This window comes from Eulemur rufifrons, chromosome 8, assembly GCF_041146395.1.
Source record: "Eulemur rufifrons isolate Redbay chromosome 8, OSU_ERuf_1, whole genome shotgun sequence".
NCBI lineage: Eukaryota > Metazoa > Chordata > Mammalia > Primates > Lemuridae > Eulemur > Eulemur rufifrons.
Window position 1 is genome coordinate 74306994 of NC_090990.1, and position 22227 is coordinate 74329220.

Sequence of the window (22227 nt, forward strand, 5' to 3'; positions counted from 1 at the left end):
CCCGTGTTCTGCAAGTAGCACAAGGGACCTTGAACATGGGGGAACCAAACAAGAGTATCACCACCTGTGCCTAGGCCTGGCGCCCTGAGCTGGGCTCTGGAGAAGCGTGTCGGGGGGCAGAGGTGAGGGTAGGGGACGAGGAAGGTCTCAGTTCCTGTTTTACTTACTGGTGGAACAGGATGTTGTGCTGTGGACACATGCCAAGGCTCTGCCGGATTGCATCCAGGCTGGTTTCAATGTCCTTTCCCCCAATGAGCACAGTCCCGGATGTTGGCGGCAACAGACCTGTCAGGATGGACCTGCCAAACACAGGAGTCAGTGGCCTGTAGGAATGTGCCTTGGGAGAGCAGCCCCCACACCAGGGTCAGTGAGGACAATCTCAGTGATTCCTGCCCATGGCTGGTAATCAAACCCAAACCATCATCAGCTGGAGGGACCAACAGTCCCCCGTACAGGGCTCAGCCCCAGTGTGTACACCCCGGCCCTGATGTGGAGGCCTGCATCAGCCCCTCTTCTCTGCCTCTACTTACTTCCTCGTGCTCCCAGGCAGGCACTGAGGGGCCTCTGCGATCCCAGCCTCAGAACATCCCCTTGCAGCCACAGGTGCCCCCACCTGCGCCATCGCACAGCCTGGTGCTAGAGGGACTCGACGCTCTGCCTGCCCGGTGAGCAGACACGGTATTGAAAAGCCAGGTGTCACCGTTGCAAAGCCAGAGTAAGGTTTTGACGGTGGTGAGAAGCCCAAGCACACCCAGGCACTCAATGTGCATTTGTTGACTGATTGATTGAAGCCAAGCGTGAGAACTGCCAACCATATCAGCTTTGGAACCAAGACATAAGAAGCCCCGTGGCAGTGTTGGGCTTTTTTTGGTAAAATGGGAAATATGACTCCTAGCTCATTGGGTTACTGTGAGGACCAAATGAGTTGTTACGTGTAATGCACTTAGAACAGTGCCAGCGTAAAGTAAAACTCAGAACTATTATTGCTATTATTATTAAACATTGTGTTTCAACCCCGGGGGGTGGGGGGAAGCTGCGTTCCAGCAGCGGATGACGTAACGCCTTTGCGGTTGTGAAGCTGGGATGCTGGACGGGCTTCAGCTCCCTGACCACATCCCTTAACAGGGACAGAAATCAGAGGGATCTAGGGCACCACACCCAGCTCTGTCCCTGAATTCTGATACAATCTCAGCCTATCCGAACTTGTCCTTAGAAGCTGAAATCTCTGTTGATCAACCACTAGAGGGAAACAGAACCAAATACAATGGCACCAGCCCCACATTCCTTTCACACTGAACCACCCTAGAGAACATTCCAGCGCAGGGTGTACACTCTGCTGTTTCTTCCTGGGGCTCTGCAAAAAGCCAAGGACTTGAAGACTGTGTATCACATGGTTCACTGTCCCCTGAGAGGTCTGCATCATCTGCTCCCTGGGAAAGCTTGGCGGGCCTGTTCTCCTCTCAGCAGATGGCGCTCAGGGCCTTAGAGAAGCACGGGGAGCCGCCTGAGCAGAGAGGTCCGCCGTCGTCCCTGACTGTGGCCTTTGGTTGCCGGGCTGTTACCCGACACACCCCTCTAGAGACTGCATCCTTTTCACTTTCTTCAGAAGTAAGATCAACCCTCACCAGGGGCCCCACGCTGATGTTGAAGACTGATAATTGGTAGGAGAAGGAATGCTCCTTGAGAACAAGGAGTTCTCATGCAGGTGATGACGGTGGCCATGACTTACCACCACGGATGGTAGTGACACTTCAGAGCTTGAGCATGGGGGAGGGGACTCAAGGGGTTACAAAGAGGCAATTGTGCAGCCTGGCTCTTGCCCCCACGGAACCATTAACACACGGTGTCCTCGGGAGACTCACTTCAACTCTGAATGTCCACTTCCCGGCACACAAAGTGGGCGACAAATTTACTCCATCTCCCTCTTGGGCTTTTTGTGAAGATCAAATAAAGCAACATATGTGAGTGAGCTTTGAATACTGTAGTATGCTTTACAAATTCTTGGGGCCACAAATATGGAGCTCATTTTGTCACTAAAATTGGGGCAAAGAGTAGAACACAGCTAATTGGGAAAGAACAAGCCAGGAAGTGACGGGAACCGGTGGCCATATAGCCTCTCAGCCAGAAGACTCACAAGGTGGTGGTTTTCCCTGCTCCATTGTGACCGAGGAATGCGGTGATCTGGTTCTCGTAGAAGGTAATGTTAAGACGGTCCACGGCCGGCCGGCCGTAGGGCTCAAACATCTTTACCAGGTTCTTCACACATACCCCAGGAACCAACCCTGGAAGCTCACGTTCAAAGAAGGTGTCTTGGAGGAAAAAAATGAACATGATGTAAATGTGATGCCTTAATATACACAATTCCCAAGGTTCTTTCCTTAGATAATTGTCTTCTGCCTATATCTTACCTGCCCTCATGGCTTCAGTTATGGCCTTTGTAAGGAAGACGGCAGAATAATAATGGTTATAATAATGTGTGACATTTATTTAGCACTTACTATGTGCCAGGCACTGTTTCAACTGCTTTACATGAATCACCTCACTACACCCTTATAACAGCCCTATGGGGTAGATATTATTATGCTCATTGCCATAGCAGAGGAAACCTAAGGCACAGAGACACCAAGTGTCCTGTCAAGGTCACACAGCTCATGAGTGGCAGGTTGAGATTCGAACCCAGAGCCCATACTTGTCACAGTGCACTTGTGGTCTACAGGGAGCAGTAGCGTGATGCCTCATCCTAGTCCCAGGCCCTTCTTTCCTGCAGTCTGCAAGGGATTTCCTCATGCATCTTTGGGGGCAACTCAGGCTCCTCGTCTTCTTCCCCAGACAACATTTTCCTTCAGACTCTCCTTTCCCGGAACCACCATTCTCCTAGTCACCTTGGCTCGAATCTTTGAGTCCACTTGGACTAAACCTTCTTGCTCCTCAGAGCTCCAAAGTTTTCCAGTGAGCTGGGCAGGGCAGTCTACTTCTCCTCATCACTGTCCCTCAAACCCACCCCCCTTTTCCTCCCATGCCCCCTCCAGTGCAGACCCTCATCGTGTGGTCTCACCTCTCCCTGACCTCCAGTCTCTCCCTGCTTCAGTTCACCCTGTATGGCACAACTTAATTTGTTGTCTTGACATTGTAGCTCTAAGTATTTTCTCCCCTGGGGGGAAAAATCCCATTGCTGTGCCTCCCGGCTTGGCCTGTAACTGAGATGGAACCAGTCTCCAGTCCCTAGGCCACTGATTTCAGCCTTGTCATCCACTCTGGGAGGAGCATCTTCCCAGAGGCACTGTTGACTGCGGTCTAACTCTGTGAGGAGCTGCGGGTCTGATCTCAGGCTCGTGAAATGGCACCGGGGTTGGCCGGACCCTCTCTTGCAATGTCACACAGAGTCCAGAGGCTGTGCTGCCTCTCTAAACCCAGAGCATTTTAACACCTGCAGAGAAATGTGTACACTTAGGGAATGAAAACCCTTGGGAGAAATACAGAATGGATTCAAGAGAGAAGGTAAGGGCTGTAAAAGCCAGGGAAACAACACTTGTAAACCTAGCCCATCAGTTCAGGAATTATTAGGTAACTTCCACTGCCAGGAAAGGCTTTTGATGGTTGGAATGAATGGGCTTCTACCACGAGTGTAGTGTAGTCTGCTCCACTAGACTCTCTTTCCCCTTGTACACAGAAGCATTTATTTTTGTCTTTCCTTATAGCTCATATCCGCTTTAAGTCCCAGTGACCCAAGTTATTGTTCTTGCTAAATCCTCGGAAGTCAGCACATTTGTGCAACTCACTTGGGATTTGCCTAACAAGGGCACAAATACGCTACATACTTGGGATTTGCTTTCTCCAGGAAATATGCGCTAATGTCTGGGCTGGACCATTCATTCTGCACACGTGCAGCTGGACCCCTGGGAAGGGATCAGGTTTAACACATGTCCACAGAGAGTCAGTGTCCTGGGCTTCATTTTGCCCTGGTCGGGAGGTGTTTTGCTCTGGCCTTTGCAGCACTCAGAGCCTTTTCCTTGCCTCTGCTACGTGTTCTTTTATTGGGTTTTACCACGCATTCCTTCTGGGTATTCTGGATCCTCCATTTCCTCTGTTATGGGTTCAGTCTTTTCCAGGGCTCTTTCTTCTCTGGTCGAACACCCTGAAGGAACCAAAAGCCAGTGTTACTCTCCGGGTGAGAGCTGAGAATCAGTAAAGACAGGAAAGGGTGGGAGCAGGTTCCCTGCCGCAGCAGGAAGACACAGGTCCCTCAAAAGGCCAGGTCAGCAGTCCCCCGTGAGACCTGCGTCTCTGTGAGGCATAGTCCCTGACCTGCTGGGGGCTGGGAAGTACTCAAGCCTGATTGTGCAATCTTTGCTAAGCCCAGAGGGAGTTTTGCAACAGGCGCTTCATACTTAGAGAGTTTCACCTCAACCTCTTAATGTGCCAGGAGGTCCCCACAACGTCAGAAATTGTGATTTAAAAAAAAAAAAAAGAAAACCAGGATTGAATTTGAAATGGGTTAATTTTCTTAGCCCACCACTGGTACTTTTCACTCCAGTCCAAAACATGTCAGTGTCATGGTGGGCCTGAGTAGAAGTCCATTCCAGGTGGTGTGACGGGCAGCCTGCTCAGACTACAGCGTGGGAAACGGCTCGCCTGAGAAATGCCCCACGTGGGCATCCACACGTCATGGGATTAACACCAGGGCTGAGCCTGGTGGAGTGCAGGCCTGGACAAATTGTGAAGTGTGACACAAATGCACCATACACACACACACACACACACACACACATGCACACGGACATTTTTGTAAACTTGGCATTTGGTTTAAAAGGACATCAGGACATCCTGGATGGAGAAGAGAAGCAGAAGGGTCAGTCCACCAGAGGACAGTGGGGGCAGGAGGGAACCACCGTCACCAGCATCCCAGGGCTCTCTGCCTCAAGTGCACATTCATGGGCAGGGCGAGTTTTCTTAATGCAGCAGCCACCCAGGGCCTTTCTGTCCACGTGCCCTCTTGTAGATTTGCGGGATATTCAGTGGAATGGCACGTAACAGGCCTGGTGTCAGGGACGTGCCACCTCCAGTTCTGTACCTCTATTTCTGCTTCCTGAAGGAGTTTGAATCTATTCCCCACAATCCCTTCGATCACTTTGCTCGCTATCAAGCTGCACAGATGTGTAAGGACGTAGCAAGGGGAAATACCCTGCTAAATAGTTCAGTTATTGGAGTGAGTTCCTCCACAGGAAATCTGTGTTTGAGTTCCAAATTTTGTCCCAAGTGACCAGTGGAAACTTGGGCAAGATACTGAACCTCTTTTGGGCGCCTTTTTTTTTTTGATCTGTGAAGGAAGAGGGTTAGGTGAAGAAACTCAGTTCTTTTCTGATTTTAGAGAGTTTTAGGAATCTATTTCAATCTAGCCTATGAGATGAGTGAAAAATATTTGGCTTCTGTCGGCAAAAATATGTGATTTACTTTTGAAGTTCGGAGCATGTTTGTCTTAGGCTTTTTTTGTTTTGTTTTGTTTCTTGAGAAGCACAGTATCTGCTGGCATTATAGACGGTGAAAAAAATGTCCACAAGCCCTGATATTCATTGACATTAAAAACATTCCAGGGACACATTCTTGTGTTGAAAATTTCCATTTCTGATGGGATTATAACTTTATTATAGTAAAAATTTAGAAGTTTACAGACAGGCAAGATGGACAAACCAACATAATGAAAAAATCCTGAGCTATTAAAGTGCTGTTTGTTTGACCTATTAAAAACAAAGCAAAAGAAAAAACACCAAGAAAACCTGCTTAAGTCTTTTAAAGGTCATTGACTAATCCCTTAGAGAAAACAAACATCTATCTCAGTGCTAAAAGGATAAACCCTGGCCCAGGCCCCATAATACAAAGGAAAGAACAGGTAGGTGAGCAGCAAACAAACTGGGAAGTATTTCCTTTGCTTCCAGAACCTCCCAGCTCTAGGAGAGTCCCCCCCCCACCTCCCCCCACCCCACCCCCCTACCCCAGCTCAGAGGTCTGGACTGTCTCTGCTTTCTCAGACCTCACAAAAGGGGCTGTGCTTTTCCCCACTTCTAGAACTTCCTCTAGGTCTCCTGTTTTGTTCAGTAGGAAAGGTAAATTTTATGCAAGATGCACTGTGGGCAAATGCCTGTTTAGCCTTCTTCCTCAACCACCGGAAAGATCAACACCAGGAGAGCCTGGCAGTGTTTGCTTTGAAGGTCACAGCTCTGCCTCAGCCTCTGAAGGAGTCCTCATTTTGGGAGAATGAATTAATCTGCATTTTGAAAAGGTGGAGAGAAACAAAAAGGCAGGAAGGAGGCAGCAGAAGAGGAATGTAAATGTTCCTTCATGATTCCCTGGATCTCTCCTTTAAACTAAAGTTGCAAATGTCATTTGAACCCTAAAGTGGTTTGGCTTCTTTTGATAGGGCAATTTAATCCACTGGGACAAGCTGTACAGGACACAAGGGTTTATCAATTCTCAGCCATTCACTTGGGCAGAGAAATTCATGAAAGGTGGGCTCCTAGAGGCTACGATGCTGTATTGGGGTGGCAGAGCTCCCAAGGAGGTAGCTGACTTATCAGGAATCACACCCTGATGTAAAGAGCAACCCACACATATCCCACATATAGGCCAAGAAGCTAGGTTGAAACATCAAGGTTTTTGTTTTAAAATAACTCACCTTCACCACCAAGCCAATACGACTCTTGTAGAAGGAAGTACCAAGGAAGTGGGGTTCCATAGTCCCCTAAAAATAGCAGACAAATAAAGAGAGATTATTCGTCTCTTTATCCCACCTTACTACAGTCCTATAAGATCCAGAATTTACCTATTAGAGCCTCGAATTCAAACTACAGATATGTATAGTTCCCAAACCATTACATGGCTACTTGCAGGCTAATATAAAGACTTCTCCTTCCAACACGTTTTAATCCAAAAGATCATATTTTCAGGGTGTTACCAGTAACAGTAAGATGATGATCTTGGTTGACATTAGTTTTCTAAGAAAACATTTCATTAAAGAATTAAATCAAGTCCTTTTTCAGGAGTTACCAGATAATAATGATGATAATCACTAACATCTCGTGGATGCTCTTTCTGTGTCGGGCATTGTTATAACTGCTTTCCATGTGCTGAATAATTTCACCCTCAAGACAATCCTAGGAGATAGGGAGTAGGAATAGCATTCTTGCAGATAAGGAAACTGAGGCACACTGAGCTAAAGCCATTTGACCTGGTCACAGCTAATTAAATAGAAATGCAGGAATTCCAACACAGGTGATCTGGTTCTAAGACCACTGTTCTTAACCCATCCCCTCCCCGCAATTCTACTGGATCCATCTGGGTTTCAAGGAAAAGATTCCCAAATTTCTCATCCAGTTCTCTTTGCAAGTTTTGCTCCCTGCAAAATATGGATTTTATAACAACACTGTCTTTGCTTTTTTAATAGTCATCACGTGTTTCATGACCTTTGTCACCACTTGCTAATTCCTCAGGCCAGGCCTGGATCTATCTTTCCACCCCTTCATTCCAGGACCTCGCCCTGCTGAGCCTCACACATAGGTGCTGCTCAGTGAAGAGTTGTTGAATAAAGGAAAACTTTAGCTTGGCTGAAGTAAAGCTTTAGAATGATGCACAAATTTCAATTTCAATCCAACTAATTTTCACCTATCATATCTCTTTCCAAAGGCCTAGTGAGATAGGAAAAACAGACTGAGCAAATTCAAGTGTCTTGCTCAAAGTCACCATCATGGGTTGAATTGTGTCTCCCTCCAAAAAGATATAGTGGGGTCTGTGGTATAATACAAAGTATACTTGGTCTTTGTCCCCATTTTCTGTGCAGGGCATAGATCTCCTAAAATCCTTGGAATTTCCTGAGTGATAGAAATGTCTTTTGTTATTCATAACGAGGCCCTTTCTCCATCACACCTGAGTTAAAGCTGATGTGACTAGGATGGGGGACAAGTCATCAGAAGGACCAAAGATATGAAGAGAAGAACTTTCAGCAGCAAACCCCAGCTTCAAGGAGAGGAGAGGGGTGGAAACTGGGTTATAAAAACTCTTGATCAACAAGATTCAGTAAGCTTCTGGGCTGCTGAGCACTTTGAAGTGCCAGGAGGGTGGTGCGCCCAGAGAGGGTGTGGAAGCTCCAGGCCACTGCCACCCCGTACCTTGTCCTGTGCATCTCTTCCATTTGGCTCTTCCTGACTTGCATCCTTTAACATAAAGCTGTGATTTTCAGTAGAGCACTTTGGCAAAAGTGTGGGTAGCCTGGGCACCACATTTGCAGCTGGCGCCTGAAGCGGGGGCAGTCTTGTGGGACTGAACCTTGTGGAGTCTGTGCTAATTCTGGACAGTTAGTGTCAGAATTGAACTGAATTATTGGAAACCTGGTTGGTTTTGGAGAATTGGTTGATGTCAGAAAAAAACATGCATTTGATGTCAGAAGTGGTGTCAGGAAAAAAAAAACAGAGTCCTAACCCCAGGGACCTCAGAATGTGCTGTTGTTTGGAAATAGGGTCATTGTAGATGTGGTTGAGATCAGGTCACACTGGAGTAGGGTGGGCCCCTGATCCAATGTGACTACTATCCTTATAAGAATATGGCCATGTAAGACAGACAGACAGACACAGGGAGAATGCCATGTGAAGACAGCGTATTGGAGCTATGCGCCTATACGCCAAGGAATACCAGGTCACCAGAAACCACCAGAAGCTAGTATGGAGCCAGGAAGGATCCTTCCTGGTCTTAGAGGAACATGGCCCGCCAACACCTTGATTTTGGACGTCCAGTTTCCAGAACTGTGAGATATAAATTTCTGTTTTTTCAAGCCACCCAGTTTGTGGTACTTAGTTAAGGCAGCCTTAGGAAATTGATACACTCATGAAGCTAAGAGCCAAACCTACACCCCATGACTCAGCCTAGAGATCATTCTCCTGTTCAGGGTTGCTGCCTACTTATTTCTGCCAACAAAGGCTGCTCTGAGATGACCTGAAAGCTGTGAGTTTGTCCCTCCCTATGGACCAGGCCCAGCCTCACTCTCCCCTGCCTGCTCTTGGCCACAGCATCAAGGGCCAGGCCCAGCTGCCATAGCACAGGAGGCTATTGGTTGACTCAGAGATCACTCAAATGAAGATGGGAGCTCTCTAGTTACCAAAAAATGCTAATTTGAAGGAAAATATGATTTTCTACAAAGTAAACACAAAGCTGTGCCAACAGCCAATTTTGATTGAGGAGCTCATTTTCCATGCTGCAGAGTACTTAGGTATTTATTCAGTGTCCACCAAATGTCAGGCACTGTTCTGGGCCCTGGGTCCATCCCAGTGAACAAAACAGACCATGTGCCTGCTCTCATGGACTCATAGTCTGCTAAGGGTGGCAAGTCAATAAATATACACATAGATACATCATGTCAGATGGTGATGAGCGTTTCTAAAAATAACACAGGGTAAGGAGACAGGAACCCTGAAGGAATGTTGTTTACATAACAATAGATATCTAGATATCTTTGGTCTGGAAAGATCCCAGTGCTAAGGTGACATTTGAACAGAGACCTGAACAGAGCAAGGAAGCGAGCCTGCAGATACGAGGGGTGGGTGGGGGAGAAACATGCTCCTGGCAGGGAGAACCCAGGTGCAGAACCCTGAGGAGAAAATGCACTCTGCATTGAGCAGCAGTAACGGGCCGCCATGGCTGGAGCAGAGACACGGGGAGAAGGGAAGGACGTGAGATGGAGGCCAGATAATGAAGCGTCTTGGAGGCCTAGATTGGGACACTGGGTTTTACTCTAAACAAGAGGAAAAGCCATCAGGGGGATTTAAACAGAGAGGGCTGACACCATTTGACCCACATTCTGAAAGGCTTTCTCTGATTGCAGTGTGGAGAACAGACTGGTGGGAGGTGATGTTGGAAGAAGGCGGCTTGGACTGGGAAGGTGGTGGTGGAGGTGGAGACAAATCCAATTCAGGCTCTATTTCTAAGGTAGAGCCAACAGGACTTGCTGGTGGATTTCTGACTTCTAGATTTAAATTTCTAATGCTGGTTCTGAGAACTCAACTTCAAAGAGCTTAGGATGAAATTTAAACTAGATGAATGGTGGAGGGCTGGGACCTGAAGAACTCAATTATCTTTACCCTATGGAAGGGAATGCTTACCTGGAAACACCTGGTCAAGGTACCAAGCAAGCAAACCATAGAGAGCAGCATCAAGGAGCATCATTTCCATGGACATCAGGAAGCTGAATTCGTCCCCTTCCACGGGACTTTTCCCAATGTTGCTCCACTGCAGCCCCAGGCCTTGTTCTTCAAAGCGAACCAGGTACTCGGTGCCAAACCCAAATGCCACAGGAGACAGCAGGCTCTGCAGTGGGGCAGAAGGGGCACAGAAGATGAGCAGAGTGTCCTAGCCACCTACAAGCTGGGGAGGAGGGCCAAAGGAGAGGCCATGTTGTGTCTGAGTGTGAGGTCACCTTGAGGAGGGGTTAAGGCAGTCCTCCCTCAGGAAGGGATTTCTGGGAATGCCTCTCAGGCCTCAGGGACTGCTGCCCAGGACCTACCAGGCCATCTCTTACCCGTTCAATAGGACAGAGTTGACTTGTAGTGTGGTAGGCAAGACAAAGAAATCCCACACAGCCTGATACACAAAAGGACCAATGGTCTTCATGCTCTCCTTCCTACCTTTTCCCCTTCTTCCTACCTCTTTTTTAAAATCACACAGATCTGGGTAGAACAGAGAAGCTAATTTGAGCTGCTCTGTGAGAATCCCACTTGAAGGGGTCACAGAGTTATCAGTTTCTGGAGCCAGGCAGGGAATGGTCTCACGACCTCCCTAGGTCTGTCAGGTCAGAAAAACCCTAAATTTCACTGACCACCATCTTTCCTATCTCCAGACTGGAGACAATCATTTTCTTGTTCTCTGTGCAGAGAACATGTCAACTGAATGAGGACTGGAAAAGGAAGTCTGAAGAGGAAGTTCCCCGGCCAGGTCCCCATGGGTGGTCCCTGACATGGCAGAAAGCACCTAAGCACATGCAGAGGACTTTGCTGTTCCCATTTCCTCTGCTCAGAGGTCTCCCTGCAGTTCGCAGGACCCTGGGTGTAGTTCAGGGTGTCTCTTTGCAAAAGAGATTCTCTAGCTAAATGTTCACAAAAAACATTTTAAAACTCTCAGCCCTCCTGGTGGATCCACGCACCCAAGAAGCTAGCTGTGGCCTCAAAGTACCGAGTGTCTACCCGGTGATTACCAAAATAGCTCATCTCTGCCCACAGGCTGAGTCATAAGGATTTCTTGCTACTAACCCATTGTGATTATTTTAGAAAACTGGGTGCTATAAATGGCAGCAATTAATGTCTTATTTAACATACGAAATAAAAGGCAGATGCCCTGGCAGCTCTGGAGCCAAATAAGTTTGAGTCATGAGAACAAGTTAGACTTTGGATCTTTTCTCAAGGAGAGTCCATTCCGGACTCTACAGTGTGGGGACCGGAAGATTCTGGAGGACGGGACAACTGCACCCTCCAGGGCTTGAGGCTGATTAGCCTCACAGAGGGTGCACATGGTCCATCTGAAAACAGAGAAAAGACAGTGCTGCTTGCTTGGGTTGGGAAACTGTGAACTAAGAAGTTCCTTAGGCAATCAAAATCCAGTTTCTGGAGTCCCCTACTGCTAGAGAACCCGACCACGGACGGGCTCATTTCTGCAACCCTTTCTGTGTGCACTGGTAGAGCATGTTAGAGGCACATGTGGAACAATTTCAATTCAAGTTCTTTTGTAGTGAAACAAAAACTTCTAATGGCAGCGTCTTTCTGGACAGACAGAGGCAAGCTCCCTCCCTTCTGACGGGCTCAAGTAGTAGGAAAAGAAAACTAGTGAAGTGGCCTGCTGGCTCTTCTCTCTGGGTAAACAAAGGGACCTGAGAGTTGAACTGGTGTTTAATCATTTCCTAGGGCAGATTAATCCAGCAGATTTGGTGACGAGTTACTGCTAGGCCGCTCAGGGTGAAGGCCGCTCCCACTTTTGCCCCTGTAGCTTTTAACTTTACGTTAACCTTTTAATCTTTCGTCCCCTTGAGCCAAAAGGCAAAGTGGACCTCTTCAGAGGGCAGGCGGGGCTCCCAGATGGCTAAGACCTTGGGGGGAACATAAATGAGGCAGGGCTGAGCCCAAGGCCCCTCACCACAGCCTTCTTCAGATCAGCCGTGAGCCGGTCCTGCCAGGCGAAGCACAGGATGTGCGGCAGGTACAGCGTGAAGTAGATGACGCCGCTGCAGGCTGCTGCCAGGCTGGCCTTGGAGAAGAAGGTGCTGAGCAGGAAGCACTGCATGATCGTGGCGGTGGCGAAAGCCAACAGGAACAGGAAGAGGATGAACGGATCACTGTAATGTAGGATTCTTCCGTGCTGAAACCAAAGAGGCCACGTGTCAGTATTTCCCACCCATGACCAGGGCACCGTCCCACGCAGGGGGTGACGTCTGTGCAGTGATCCAGGGGTTCCAGCGCCCTCTACCCAGAGGGGTCTCTCCCACCGGCCCATTGTTAGTGCCTAGACTTCCACAAAGCCCACTCAATGCATTGAGTTCCTTTAACCCTACGAATGCCATGTTCTCTGGGAGGGGTAGTGCATCGCGCTGCCTGCTAGTCATTAGTAATGTTAAAAATATTAATTGAGAGACCGTTAGGCTGACCATTAGGCTCCAGCGTTCTGGGTTCCTGTGGAAGCAAACCAAAACCCAACTCAGAGTTAGCCAATCAGAAACTGCCAGCCAGCCCCTCACCGGGGCCTTTCCACTTTAACCAATCAAATATTTTCTTTGTCTTTGTCTTGCTTCCCCGCCCCCTCAGTGGAACCCCGAACTGTTTGTGGTCTGGAGCTGCCCCTGAATTGCTGCTGTTTGCTCAAGTAAACACTTTAAAATTTTCATGTGCCTAAAAAAATTCATGTGCTCATGTTTATCTTTTAACAGTAATAACCATGTATTAAGTAAGCAAATCCTTGTTGGGAAGGAGGGTAGTGTGGAGAAACCTGCCTAGAGCAGGGGAGGAGGCCTAGTGGGTCTCAGAGCAAAAGAGGGCAGTGGGAGACCACCCCGGACAAGCTTTGCCATTGTGCCTGGGGCCCGGCCTGCTGACCCCATCTTTTGTACTTGTATTCTGAGCTCTGCCACCCACACAGGTGAAAGTAGCAGTAATTAATCCAAATTACTTGGAAGTGGATTGATTCTCCCTCATCCAAGAATATCACACAAATACATTTCATAGACCTTGCTGGTGAAACTTAGTGTCCTTTACATTAACTAATGAGTCAATCACTTTGGCTATGGTGAAAATAGGACCAAACCAGCAACTTTCACTAAGTGAACTGCTGCCCAATTATACTATAGGGTAAATTGAGATTTTCAAATGTATTAGACCTTGGTTATCCTGTGCCATGGGCATCCTATGAGGAGTTGTTCGCCCCCTTTGAGCATGTCAGTGGGTACATATGAATGGGTTCTGACCAGTTGGTAGTGGTTCCCTGAGGCACCGAGTTCCTTTCAGTGGAAAAGAGAGACCGTAGCAATATCTGGCATGGGCATATGAGAGCTAAATGGAACAAATGTGCCATTTGTCTGCTTTGGCCACTATTTCTCCTTCCTGCTCCCACACCTGCTGGGCACTGACAGAACAGATTGAGAAGTGGAATCAAACAAACAGCAAAGGGGTAGGGGACGGTGGAAGAGACCCATGTTTAACTAGAATCAAAGTCTGAGGAAATCTAAATAAAAGTCAAAATAAAAATTAGGACTTAGAGCTCCTGATTTTGTTTGTCAAAGAGTGCTCCATATCACCCTGGAAAGCCCCACACCTTTCCCTTAAGCAAGGCTATGGCTGAACATATGGCTTTGGACTAGAAGAACTTTAAGGTACTTGTTGCTATTCTCAGAAGAATGAAATAGATTTTTTATCCTACCTCAAAACAAAGTCCTACAAACTTCTAGAACTGTATCAGTTCTCACTGACTTAAGCCAGAGATGTAAGTCTCAGTTTCACTGGCTGTGGCTTTCTCTAATGACCACTTTTCTTTTTGTTCAGAATAGCTTGAATAACACTGAAACCTTCCCATTGTCCTTGCTTCCAGTTTCTTTCTGCATAGCTGAGGTGGGGAGGAAAGGAAAAGGGAAAGATGGGAGAGTGGATCAAAGGAAAACCCTATTTTGGTGTGGAATGCTTTGTTTCCGTCATCACTGGAACAATGTTCTGGTTCCCACAAGGAGAAATCCCTTTGTGCAAGAAACTCTCAGTGAACATTCTTTACCTCACATCCTAAAAGCTTTGAAGTCCTAATGGCCCATTCTTAGGAAAGGCAGATCTTAATGGGGCTTATCAGCAACGAGTCAGGCAAAGTCTCAGGGCCATTGCAAGTTTACGCATTTTGACTCCTTTAACTCTGAGGATATAAAATATCTTGGTACTGGGAAAAAGAGCAGACCGAGGGATAGGAAAGAATAAGGGACCCTAGAGGAAGACAAAGAGTCTTTCCCCGCATCTCTGGAGAGCTTTGGTGCCCTTGCAAACTTAAAGCTGCATCCAGGTGGGGTCAGGTTGTTTGTACAGAATGCCCTCTACCCCAGCATTTGTTTTTTTTGTCCCTGCCCACCTGCCCCCACCAATCCTCAGCATTTATTTTGATAAGACTATAGCACAGGGTTTGGCTAAGGACTGTGAACTAAAATAAAATCCTAAGCCTCTTGCTGACTGAATGGACCTGCTCTTGGCCAAGGGGATCCCAGAGAAACCTTAAAACTGAGTTCCCAGCCATGGCGGTGGGAGCTCAGATACACAGAATGTTTTTTGGTGAAGCCATGAATGGTGTGATCAAAATAGTGATGAATAAATGGTCCAGGTTTCCTCCCCTAATGCCACTGAAAAGGCTTTCCACATTTCAACTCTAGCCAGTTGTTGGAATGGTATTCCCAGGCAAATACTGTCTAAACTCATTTCCTCTGTGTTTAAAAAGAGAAGACCCCTTTGAACACAATCAGCTTGTGCTGGGCTCTGCTAACGGCAGCTTCTCCAGATAGTCATGGAATGAGGCTGGAAAGTCTCTGCAGACAGTGGCTCCCTGGGCAGGAAGTGCGAAAGGCAAAGCTGCTATGATACAGGGGCTCCTTGGGGGCAACTTTGTCTCTCTGAGTGTCTTCCACCTTGGCTGAAAGGGCTGGCAAGCTAGATGTCATGCTCTCCTCGGTGGCCAGATGACTAATCTAGGTACAAATTTGTTAAAAGAAGGAAAGGTGGGAGGAATAAAGCTATTCAGGATTTTCTGGGCATCCCCACGTGGCTTACCATGATGAATATTGTCAGGAGGAAGATGCTCATTGACATGATAGAGAAGCTGTCCAGGAACCAGGTGCACCAGATCACTGCATTGGAGACTCCCTGATTTTTCAAAGTCTCCTTCAGTCTCAACTCCTTCTCCAGGACAATGCCCTTTACAGTCATGGAGACAGAGTAGATCCACGCCAGCACCATGAAGATGGGGAAACAGCGGTTCAGGATGATCATAAAACTAAGGGAAGAGGATAGAGAAGCAGAATACTAGAGTTCCCCCTACTTGACAGACTGCAGTCTTCAAAAAAGGTAGAATAAATGTGCGTTGAATGAATGTGTTAAGAACAAAACCCAGGTGGTGGGAAAGGAAAGCAAAGAAATCTCCACTGGGCTTTCAATGGGCTGGAATCCTTTAATACCTTCCATGTTTGCCTGAAGCATTACTTTTTCTTTAGAGCAAGATGGTGGCTTTCTGGTTAGGTCAGATGAATGCTATGTAAGTAAACTGTGTAAATAAAATCAGACCATCTATGTCACACAGTATAGACCCTCCCTGTAAGGCCCTGTAAGGAAAAGACTGCAGAACTGATGAGGTGGATGGAATTGGAATAGGTAGCTACATGCTAACACTGAGGTCCCAAAGGGTGGAACACAAACAAAGGGACCTGGTGTCAGTGAGATCAATAACTGGACTTCCCAAAGGGGTCAGCCAGCCCAGCACTGTCTGCCCTGGAAGGTCAAACCCTAGTTATGCAGGAAGAGGCACAAGATAACTAATCAATATGGCACTTTCAGAAACACATGCTCCATCAATAAATCAGTGATCCAATAGTCACTGACTCTGCCAGCCATGCCCAGGTGGAGTAGACCCTGGGATATCCACTGCAGCAAGCAGGATAGATTTGATATACTGGAATTATTTTGTTGTGAACTTTACACGTGTTTTCCCTGTGCTTGATGTGCAGTAAAGCCCTTGGGATTGTTATCTATGGAAAACCGTTGGGTGTTGTCACAGGAAAGGCCCAATTCCAGTGTGGGAGGGTTTCACTCAAGATGGCCCTAGAGAGAGATCATACTTCATAAAGCATGCACTTCTGGGCCTGGCCAGCAGGGGACTCTCCCACACTGGATGACTTTAGTCCCTACTGCCTCACACCCACCCCACTTCTCTGCCAGCCACTCTCATTCTGATCCTAAAAGTGGACCTGGGCTTTTGCCCCTGGCTCCATTTCCCATCTCTGCCTATTGTCCAAACCCAAACTAACTGCAGAACAGCCACTGTTATCTCTTTAGTCTTCTGGAGAACTGAGGCTGGAGAACCAACTGGACAGCTGTTAAGAGAGGGTTTCCTGTGTCCATACTGGGTTTTACGTTACTGTTCCTCCCGCTGGCAATTTGACTCTTCCCTTCCTAGGCTGTGTATGTTTCTCTCCTCCCTGATCCTCAAAGACATTTACATGTACACTATGGTGAACTTTCTGGGTTTTCTTTCTTTTTTTTTTTTTTAGGAACTAAATTCCTAAGCCAATTGTAGGTCTGTCCTAGGGGTTTCTTATCACATCTGCCATGGCAAATGAGCCCTCCCAGCTCCCTCTCCCTCTCTGTTCCTCTCTCTACCAACCCCTGTTCAACAAAACAGTAGGCTGCTTGCTTGGCTTGCTACTGGCCAACAGCTGTCCAGGCCTGGGGTTGAGGTGGTCAGGGAGGCAGAGCCTGGGCGCATCCAGCACATTCCTCCACCTTTTCATTAAGCATGCATCATGGGAATGTTAATTAGGGAAGGAGCTGCATTATTCTGAGGCTCCTAGGAACCAGACCAACTTGTGATGCAGAGTCCAAATTTGCTGATTTGGCAATCATCGGGCAAACACTCTGACCAGAACCCTTCCACATACCAAACATACTGCATAGTGGGAAATTTACACAGCCTTTGTCACCTCCCCCAAGCTCACTTCCCTTGCTTTAATTTTCCCCTTCCTTTTTCCACCTACAACACCAACTCTTCTTTCTCCCTGCTACTGCACTGGCTCATACTCCCCAGTGTGGCCCCAGTCCCTGGGACTCTCTCCAAAGACATTGAAGCCCCAGGAGCACCCCAGCCCACCCTACCCCACCTAGCACTCCATTAGCTTGTCAGGGAGCAGGATCAGGAGCCTCGGACTCACGAGTCATCCACAAAGCAGGGGTAAGGCATCTGCTGGAGGTAGATTCCAACCGGAGCCTCAGCCCCGGTCTGACTCCTCGTGATCCCCTGTTCAACCATGTCCTGCAGATAGGCAAAGCCGCCCCAGATGTATCGGAAGTCTTCCACAGGATCAGCTCTGGGACCAGAATCCCAGTACCTAAGACGACACAGGAGAGAGGAACAAAGGATGGGAATGGGAATGGCCACAGGGCGACTCAGAACTCACTCTCTTCACCTTTCTCCTAAACGTTTCCAAATTGTCCAATTCTGTTTTCTAGTTCACAATACACTCTCAGTTTTGAATATTAGCCACAGTGTGACTCTGTAATTGCTTTCATTCAGGACTCTACATTGAGCTTTATGAAATATCTTATTTCCTTTTATGTAACTTAATTTTATTGACTTACAGACTGAGTCCAGTCTCAATCCCTTACTCTCTATCAAACGTAATTTCTCACTGCCTTTGGAGAAACCTAACGAGCCCTGTCTGAAACATCACCTGTCTTTGATCTTATTGGTTTTCTCCACCACATCTATGTCCATCCGGATCTTGTACTTCACATGGGGCGGCAGGGCGCTGGTCCAGGGATACATGTCAGGGAACACCACACCAGCCCAGAACCTGTTTTCCTCCAGCAGAGACAGAGCGCGATGGGTGAGCTGAATTTCATCATCGTAGCTTTCAAACTTATCCAGGATCAAACACTGTAGGTAATCACAAAGGTTGAGAGAGTGTCAGGAGCACCAACCACAGAGACTCAGCTGAGCCAAAAAAGGCAGAGGACAAGTGCTGCTGCCCCAGGGGATGGGTCAAATGCAAGGAGACCTCTAAACTTAATGTTTGCTTAACTCCAGAGTCTGGTGTTAATTTTTCAATGTGTCTAGATGTAGGGGCACAAGGGGGCTTGGAAGTGCTGACTTGCTCTTATCCCTGCAGAGTTAGTGAGGACCACACTTTCCAGCTGTCGAAGGCTGTCCAAATATGCAAGTCCTCAAAATGACAAAAATACTCACGGCTCTCACTCCCCAGCATGGGGAGGCAAGGGAGTGGGGTCACATTGGCTACAGGCTGCTTTGAAGATCAGAAAGCCTGACGATAAAAGAGTTTTAAAGGGAGAGAGAAACATTCCTAGCGTTGAACCTTCTTGGCTCTCTCCAAACACACAGGGTGGCCAGCTGAGGGAGGAACAAGGAGGAAAGAAAATAACAGACAGCCAAAATGATTTAGTCTGAGAAATTCCAATTATGATTTTATGACAAGTAATGCTGGTAGAGGAGGAATTTCCCTAACATGTCTCTTTTCTCCTCCTAGAAGAGGAAAAAAAACCTTTGCCCACAAAAAAGGAAAACAAAGAATTTTTAAAAATTTGAATATGAGGGTTGTCCACTTGTATAGATTTGTTAAAGCATTTATATTATACTTGCATCTGCTTTTTTTCCTTAATCTCTTGCTCCCATAATCACCAAGGGTATTTGCATCGATGTTTCTTTCTTTCTAATGTAACTCACAAGAGGTCAGATGGCCTTGTCTCGATTAATTTGTTCACCAAATACTTACTGAGAGTCTGCAATGTGCCAGAGCCTGCTGGGCTCCAGGGATACAAGGAGGAAAGATAAGATCTCTTCCTGAAAGAAACTCAAGAGCTAATGAGGGAGAGGATCGGAGTAAACCAACAGTCATAATGTGGAAGGATCAGGTTCTGATGAAAGCAAGGCCAGGGCACTCCGGCAGCCCAGTAGAGGGATGCAGCTAAGTCTTCCTGGAGGGTCAGGGAAGGCTGCTTGGAGGAAGAGACTCCTGTTAGGAGAAGGACAGCAGGAATGAGCTTCAAAAAGGAACGTGGGGGTGGGGAGGGGGAGATGAACTCAGGCACTGGGAACAGTGTGTGGGGTGGCCAGCGACTTGCAGGATAGAGCAGTGGTTCCCATCCATGGCTGAGCTTTAGAACCACTGGGGGGCTTTAAAGATACCCACACCAGGCCCCACTCAAACAAATCAGAATCTCAAGAGACAGGGCCAGGGCACCCTGTTTTTTAAAAAGCACCCAGGTAGTTGTAAGGCACAGAGGCAAGCGAGCTAGCTAGGGAGCTAGCATAGGGTGAGCAAGGCGCGTGTGAGAGATGAGAGACAAGCCCTAAGAGAGGGGTGGAACAATACTGTTGCCCGGAATGTGACCAACCAACTGAGGGGCTTCCAGGACACAGGCCTTTCAGTGCTGAGACCAGGGGAGTTCTGGGCCAGCCCTAAAGAGCAGTAGGAGCCACTGCAGGGCTTTAAGTGGGGTATGATATATAGGATCAGACTATGTTTCCTAAAGGTAACTGGTAGAGGACAAAGGCGTGAGGAAGCAGGTACACTGGGCCACTGTGGACCTCAGGCTTTAAGGAACAGATTAATTCCCACAAAGAGCCCAGGAGTTGCCTGGAATCCTCATTTTACTGAAGAGGACACTGAACTCCAGGGGAACCACCTGAGGTCACCCAGATAGAAAGTGACGGCCTGGGTTCCTTCCCTGCTTTCCAGCTGCAGGCCTGGAGTTCTTCCTGTCGCACCAGGAGCTGCAGGGAGAGCCCGGCCACAGTCTGCATCACGGCTCACAGCGTCTTGCAAAGCAGGCAGAGCAGCCAGGATTATTTATCCTTACTTTGCAGCCCCGGAAACTTAGGCTCAAGGAGGCTGAGAAATGTTCCCAAGGTGTAGAGTAAATATCAAACCCCAGTTCGTTTGGTTACACAGCTATCACCAGGAGAAATAAAGAAATGAGAAAGGTGGCAGATTGTAAAGACCTAAACAGAGAACCAGGCTCTGCTGCGCTGCGAAGAAGCAGGCAACCCAACTCACTCAAATCCCACGCTGGTGTCAGAGCGCAAACCAGAAGCCTCTGAATATTGAGGGGTTGTATTTGAACAACAAGGTGTTGCAAACCCACCCTCTTTGGGTCTCCTGAACTAAACTGTGCCCCCTCAGGCACCATGCAATGTTCTCAGTTTTGTCGATACAAAGAAAGAAAACCAAGGAAACCGTTTGCTTTCTAGCTGACATGGGCAGAGGAACACAGGTGCATGGAAAAAAATCTAGAGGGCCAAGGCTTAAGTGACACCATACTAAAGAGGTAATTATTTTAAAAAGAAATGGAATTAATATTTCTTTAACAAATACCAGTAAGTATAGTCACATATCAAAGAGTTAAGGGAAATGGAGAACTTTCTTTAATCAGCTATACTCTCGCAAACAGGCAATGCCCAGCCTAATACTGGCCAGTCCTTAAATAAGATGAAATACTTAAGTAGGTCATGCCCCAAAGGTTCTCAATAAATGTATGTTTTTTTCTGAAAAGAAATAATGTAAGGTTTGCTATTTTATAAATAGTTTGTGTGTGGTGGCCAGGCGTGGGGGCGGGGATCTAATATGTAGACTCTCACCACCCAAGGGCCTGGAACCCAGTGTCTGTCAGTATTTAACCCACTAACACTGCTATGGTGACAGTCTGCTGCTTGGCAAGGAGCCTTCAGAGTTGAACTGCTGGAGCACATTAAAAAATACACATTTAAGTTTGCTTTAGGGAGACACTGATGTTCTACAAAAATGAGTAATAATGTAATTTCACGTAATCAGTTTGTCAAGTGTAGAACTACACATATATTAGCTTGGTGCAAAAGTAATTGCAGTCTTATATTGTTGAAATTTGCCATTTGACATTGGAATACATTCTTAAATAAATGTGGTTATGTTATACATCATTTCTTGCCTTATGTTTTTTTGCTAATGACTTATTACTTGCTGTTTATTTTATATTTATTTTAGACTATGGAAATGATGTTAGACAAAAAGCAAATTTGAGTGATTTTCTTATTCGAGTTCAAAATGGGTCGTAAGGCAGCAGAGACAACGCGAAACATCAACAACGCATTTGGCCCAGGAACTGCTAAGGAACATACAGTCAGTGGTGGCTCAAGAAGTTTTGCAAAGGAGACGAGAGCCTTGAAGATGAGGAGGAGCACAGTGGCCAGCCATTGGAAGTTGACAACGACCAATTGAGAGCAATCATCAAAGCTGATCCTCTTACAACTGCACAAGAAGTTGCCGAAGAACTCAATAGCGACCATTCTATGGTTGCTCAGCATTTGAGCAAATTGGAAAGGTGAAAAAGCTCATAAGTGGATGCCTCATGAGCTGACCGAAAATCAAAACAATCGTCATTTTGAAGTGTCGTCTTCTCTTCTTGTACGCAACAACGAACCATTTCTGGATCAGATTGTGACATGTGATGAAAAGTCGATTTTACACAGCAACTGGCCATGACCAGCTCAGTGGTTGGGAAGCGTAAGCACTTCCCAAAGCCAAACTTGTACCAAGAAAAGGTCACGGTCACTGTTTGGTGGTCCGCTGCCAGTCTGATCCATTATAGCTTTCTGAATCCCGGCAAAACCATTACATCTGAGAAGTATGCTCAGCAAATCAATGAGATGCACCGAAAACTGCAATGCCTGCAGCGGGCATTGGTCAACAGAAAGAGCCCAATTCTTCTCCACGACAACGCCTGACTGCATGTTGCACAACCAATGCTTCAAAAGTTGAACCAATTGGGCTACGGAGTGTTGCCTCATCTACCATATTCACCTGACCTCTTGCCAATGTACTACCACTTCTTTAAGTATCTACCACTTCTTCAAGCATCTCTACAACTTTTTGCAGGGAAAACGCATCCACAACCAGCAGGATGGGGAAAATGCTTTTCAAGAGTT

The 22227-nt window shown here is 47.1% G+C and overlaps 1 protein-coding gene across 1 annotated transcript in view; it reads right to left on the reverse strand.

Moving 5' to 3' along the window:
* ABCA4 (ATP binding cassette subfamily A member 4) overlaps positions 1-22227 on the reverse strand; it is a 131765-nt gene that overhangs the window by 53422 nt on the left and 56116 nt on the right. Inside the window, exons 12-20 of the mRNA XM_069480195.1 lie at positions 17981-18186; positions 17462-17638; positions 15312-15534; positions 12163-12384; positions 10143-10347; positions 6671-6736; positions 4046-4135; positions 2135-2309; positions 168-299 (exon numbers count right to left, since the gene is read on the reverse strand). Coding sequence (XP_069336296.1) covers positions 168-299; positions 2135-2309; positions 4046-4135; positions 6671-6736; positions 10143-10347; positions 12163-12384; positions 15312-15534; positions 17462-17638; positions 17981-18186 — 1496 coding nt within the window. The remainder of the gene's footprint in view (positions 1-167; positions 300-2134; positions 2310-4045; positions 4136-6670; positions 6737-10142; positions 10348-12162; positions 12385-15311; positions 15535-17461; positions 17639-17980; positions 18187-22227) is intronic.